Genomic DNA, 4,546 nt, shown 5'->3' on the forward strand with positions numbered 1-4,546 from the left:
ATTGTCTCTTTCCACAGCAAAACGGTCAGCAAGGCACCTTGGTTGAGAAATGGAGGCTTCAATCTATGTTGTTTAGTCTATCTGTTCAGTACTTTTCAGTACTGTTTCAAGATGCACAATGAGATCTTCTGAGAGAATTGTTGAATAGATACGCAAATGTTATAGGAGTTTGATTATGACATCATACTGTGACATCACAAATGTTCTAGAATGTTTGATTATGAAATCATACTGTGACATCACAAATGTTCTAGAATGTTTGATTATGACATCATACTGTGACATCACAAATGTTCCAAGTCAAGTCAAGAGTTTTATTTGTCACGGCATACAAACATCCAGTGAAATGCGGGGGGGTCATTGTGGTGATGTCATAATAGACTTTCTAGAAGATAGAACATTCTAGAACCACCGTGACATCATGATAGAACATTCTGGAACATTCGTGATGGCAATGTATGATGTCATAACCAAACCTTCTAGAACATTTGGGTCTCTATATATAGCCACGATTCTCTCTCTGTGTCAGTTGCATCTTCGACCAGACTGGACGGGACCAAAAGGATGGACTCAACAATGAACTGAAGCCAGAAGCCAGCAAGTAGATTAACGGCTGGTACACTACGAAGGAATTTTCCTGTGTGGAGTCGGCAGTGATTTTGGAGACTGGGAAAATACAGTTTTCTTACCTTGTGCATGAGTGACAAGAATACCACGCATTTTCCGATTTTCTAGCTAATTGTTGCGTGATAATATATTGGAAATGGGGGTTCCTGCATTTTTCCGTTGGCTGAGTCGAAAGTATGCGTCAATTGTTGTGCATTGTCTTGAGGAGAAGTCCAAGGAATGCAATGGAGTACGCATTCCTGTTGATACCAGCAAGCCAAACCCCAATGAAGTGGAATTCGACAATTTGTATTTGGACATGAACGGGATTATTCACCCATGCACGCATCCTGAAAACGAAGCTCCTCCCAAAAATGAGGATGAAATGATGGTTGCCATTTTTGCATACATTGATCGCCTGATCAATATTTGCCGTCCCAGAAGAGTTCTCTACATGGCTATTGATGGTGTGGCCCCGCGTGCTAAAATGAACCAGCAGCGATCCAGGAGATTCCGGGCCTCTAAGGAAGGAGCAGAACTGACTGAGGAAAAAGACCGGATGAGGGAGGAGATCATCGGGAAAGGAGGGTATCTTCCACCTGATGAGATAAAGGAGAGATTTGACAGCAACTGCATCACTCCAGGAACGGAATTCATGGACAACCTTGCACAGTGTCTTCGCTACTATGTGGCAGATAGACTCACCAATGATCCTGGATGGCGTAACATCACAGTCCTCCTGTCTGATGCCAGTGTTCCTGGTGAGGGTGAGCACAAGATCATGGACTACATCAGGAGACAGAGAGCTCAACCCAATCATGACCCCAACACTCATCACTGCCTGTGTGGAGCTGATGCTGATCTGATCATGCTGGGCCTTGCCACTCATGAGCCCAACTTCACCATCATCAGGGAGGAGTTTAAACCCAACCAGCCCAGACCCTGTGCCCTCTGTGGACAGAAGGGCCACGAGATCAAAGAATGCCAGGGAACTGCCAGAGAGAAACAGGGAGAGCATGATGAGTTTGCAGACACCATGCCGGGTTCAGAGCAAGAGTTCATATTCATAAGGCTTTGCGTTTTGCGTGAGTACCTGGAGAAAGAACTGACCATGCCTGGCCTGCCATTTCCCTTCGACTTTGAGAGGACCATTGATGACTGGGTCTTCATGTGCTTCTTTGTTGGCAATGATTTTCTGCCCCATTTACCATCCTTAGAAATCAGAGAGGGAGCTATAGATCAACTGGTTGGGATCTACAAAAACGTTGTGCACAAAACTGGAGGTTACGTCACAGAGAATGGCTTTGTCAACCTGGAACGTGCTGAACTTGTCATGCAAGCAGTTGGCGTGGCTGAAGACAACATCTTCAGAAAACGCAAAAAAGACGACGAGCGCTTTAAGAGAATAAATAAGGAGAAGAAGAAGAAGAAGAGTATGAAGGCGGAGAAAGCCCACGTGACCACTGGCCAGTTTGCCCCCCAGGCCCTTGGCGGGAGAGACAGTGACAGCGAGCCTGATCCAGAAGACAACGTCAGGCTGTGGGAGGAGGGTTGGAAGCAGAGATACTACAAGACAAAGTTTGACGTGGCAGTTGATGATGAGGACTTCAAGCGCAAGGTTGTCAAGTCATATGTTGAGGGTCTCTGCTGGGTGCTGATGTACTACTACCAGGGCTGTGCCTCCTGGAAGTGGTATTTCCCATTCCACTATGCCCCATTTGCATCTGACTTCAAAGACATCAAAGGCTTGTTCACAGAGTTTGAAAAGGGGACCATGCCGTTCAAGCCACTGGAGCAGCTGATGGGTGTCTTTCCTGCGGCCAGTGGAAACTTCCTGCCCACAACATGGCGCGAACTGATGTGCACCCCAGAATCCGCAATCATTGACTTCTACCCTGATGACTTTGCCATTGATTTGAATGGCAAGATGTATGCTTGGCAGGGCGTGGCATTGTTGCCCTTCGTGGATGAGCGCAGGCTGAGGGCTGCGCTGGCTGATGTGTATCCTAACCTCAGCACTGAGGAACTGAGAAGGAACAGCCTGGGAAGTGCCGTGCTGTTTGTAGGGAAGTCCCACCCTCTCTGTGACTTCATCCAGGAGCTCTACCGGTCAGAATCTCACGCGAGCACAGAGTTCCCTGCAGAACTCTGCCATGGAGTCCAAGGTATATTCAATCTTGATGACAACCCTATTCTACCGGATAAGCCAGTGCCGTCTCCTATCCCAATGCTCCATGACATTGCACAGAACACCGCAATAGGAGTGAAATTCAAGGATCCTCAGTTTAAAGACGACTTTGTGTTCAAGGCTATTGTCCTTGCCGGGGCCAAGACCCCCACCAAAGTACTCAAACCTGGAGATTGGGAAAGGGGGAACCGTGGAGGAGGCCGTGGAGGTTGGAGGCCGCAGCTGGGGTTCAACTCCAACAGACAGCAAGCCCACCTGGACCAGTCCGGCTTCAGGGCTCTGGGTCACAGCATGAACAGGGGCGGACAGTACAGCAATGCCCCTCCCCCGAGCAACTACAGCCAAGGAAACTACCGTCCTCCACGCAGGGACAGCCAGCCTTCACATTCTAGGCAGCAGAGTTTGCTAGGAGATTGGGAAAGGGGGAACCGTGGAGGAGGCCTTGGAGGAGGTGGAGGTTGGAGGCCCCAGCTGGGGTTCAACTCCAACAGACAGCAAGCCCACCTGGACCAGTCCGGCTTCAGGGCTCTGGGTCACAGCATGAACAGGGGCGGACAGTACAGCAATGCCCCTCCCCCGAGCAACTACAGCCAAGGAAACTACCGTCCTCCACGCAGGGACAGCCAGCCTTCACATTCTAGGCAGCAGAGTTTGCTAGGAGATTGGGAAAGGGGGAACCGTGGAGGAGGCCTTGGAGGAGGTGGAGGTTGGAGGCCCCAGCTGGGGTTCAACTCCAACAGACAGCAAGCCCACCTGGACCAGTCCGGCTTCAGGGCTCTGGGTCACAGCATGAACAGGGGCGGACAGTACAGCAATGCCCCTCCCCCGAGCAACTACAGCCTAGGAAACTACCGTCCTCCACGCAGGGACAGCCAGCCTTCACATTCTAGGCAGCAGAGTTTGCTAGGGGCACCTCCCCCATTCAACCCTCCACAATTTCCAAGGGATGAAGGCAATTCAAGCCACATGCATCAGCAGCAGTATGGAGGCCAAGGCTGGGACCATTCCATGCAGTCCCAGGGATCTGCCTACCAACAGAACATGAACCGTGGAGGGGGAGCAGGAGCAGGCAACTACCAGCAGCAGTATGACAACCGCATAGATGACAGGACCGACCGCCGAGATAATAGGGGGCAACAGCAGGGATCATACAACACTGGGCGGACTTATCCAATGCCACCACCTGCACGGAGATATGACTGGAATTAAGTGCCAAGAGATGGGACTTTTGGGCAATTGGTTTTTTGGGCACATTTTCTAGATATTTACTTGTCATGTGAAAACATTTAGTTTTGGCGGGTGGTGGACGTCTTTTTCAAGATATTTACTTGTTCAATGAATTTTCTTTTTATTCTACTTAAATAAAATTCCTGTGCTTGATATAAAAGAAAATTGATCAATTATGTTCTTGATTTTTTTAAGATTGTGACCTGTTGTAAAACTTGTGAGTGAGTCAAAGAAAATGTGTTTAAGAAATGTGTCCAAATCTGATCTTAAATGTTCATTAGCAATCTGTTTAATATGCGATAACCCAGTTTGTTGTGGAAATTGGCATTGTATGCCTTTTTGAAGCATCTCCATGTCGGCAGGCAAATTATTAAAGTAACAAGTCTTTAAAAAAAAAAGAAAACAAAAAAAGTAATAAGACAGGATTAGGACAATTGTGCAATAATACAATGTGCAATAATACAATGTGCAATAATACAAGTAATAATAACAGGTATGTACATAAAGTTTACAAGAGCATGGTAA

The 4,546-nt window shown here is 47.8% G+C and overlaps 1 protein-coding gene across 1 annotated transcript; it reads left to right on the forward strand.

Moving 5' to 3' along the window:
- The first annotated feature begins 719 nt into the window (after positions 1-719).
- On the forward strand, positions 720-4,032 carry LOC311239241 (5'-3' exoribonuclease 2-like). Its single transcript, XM_084327545.1, has 2 exons — positions 720-3,102; positions 3,592-4,032. The coding sequence occupies exons 1-2, from the start codon at positions 764-766 to the stop codon at positions 4,001-4,003; spliced, it is 2,751 nt and encodes a 916-aa protein (XP_084183671.1). The 5' UTR covers positions 720-763; the 3' UTR covers positions 4,004-4,032.
- Positions 4,033-4,546: the final 514 nt, after the last annotated feature.

Source organism: Notolepis coatsorum, assembly GCF_963971535.1.
Source record: "Notolepis coatsorum genome assembly, chromosome: 13".
Taxonomy (NCBI): Eukaryota; Metazoa; Chordata; class Actinopteri; order Aulopiformes; family Paralepididae; genus Notolepis; species Notolepis coatsorum.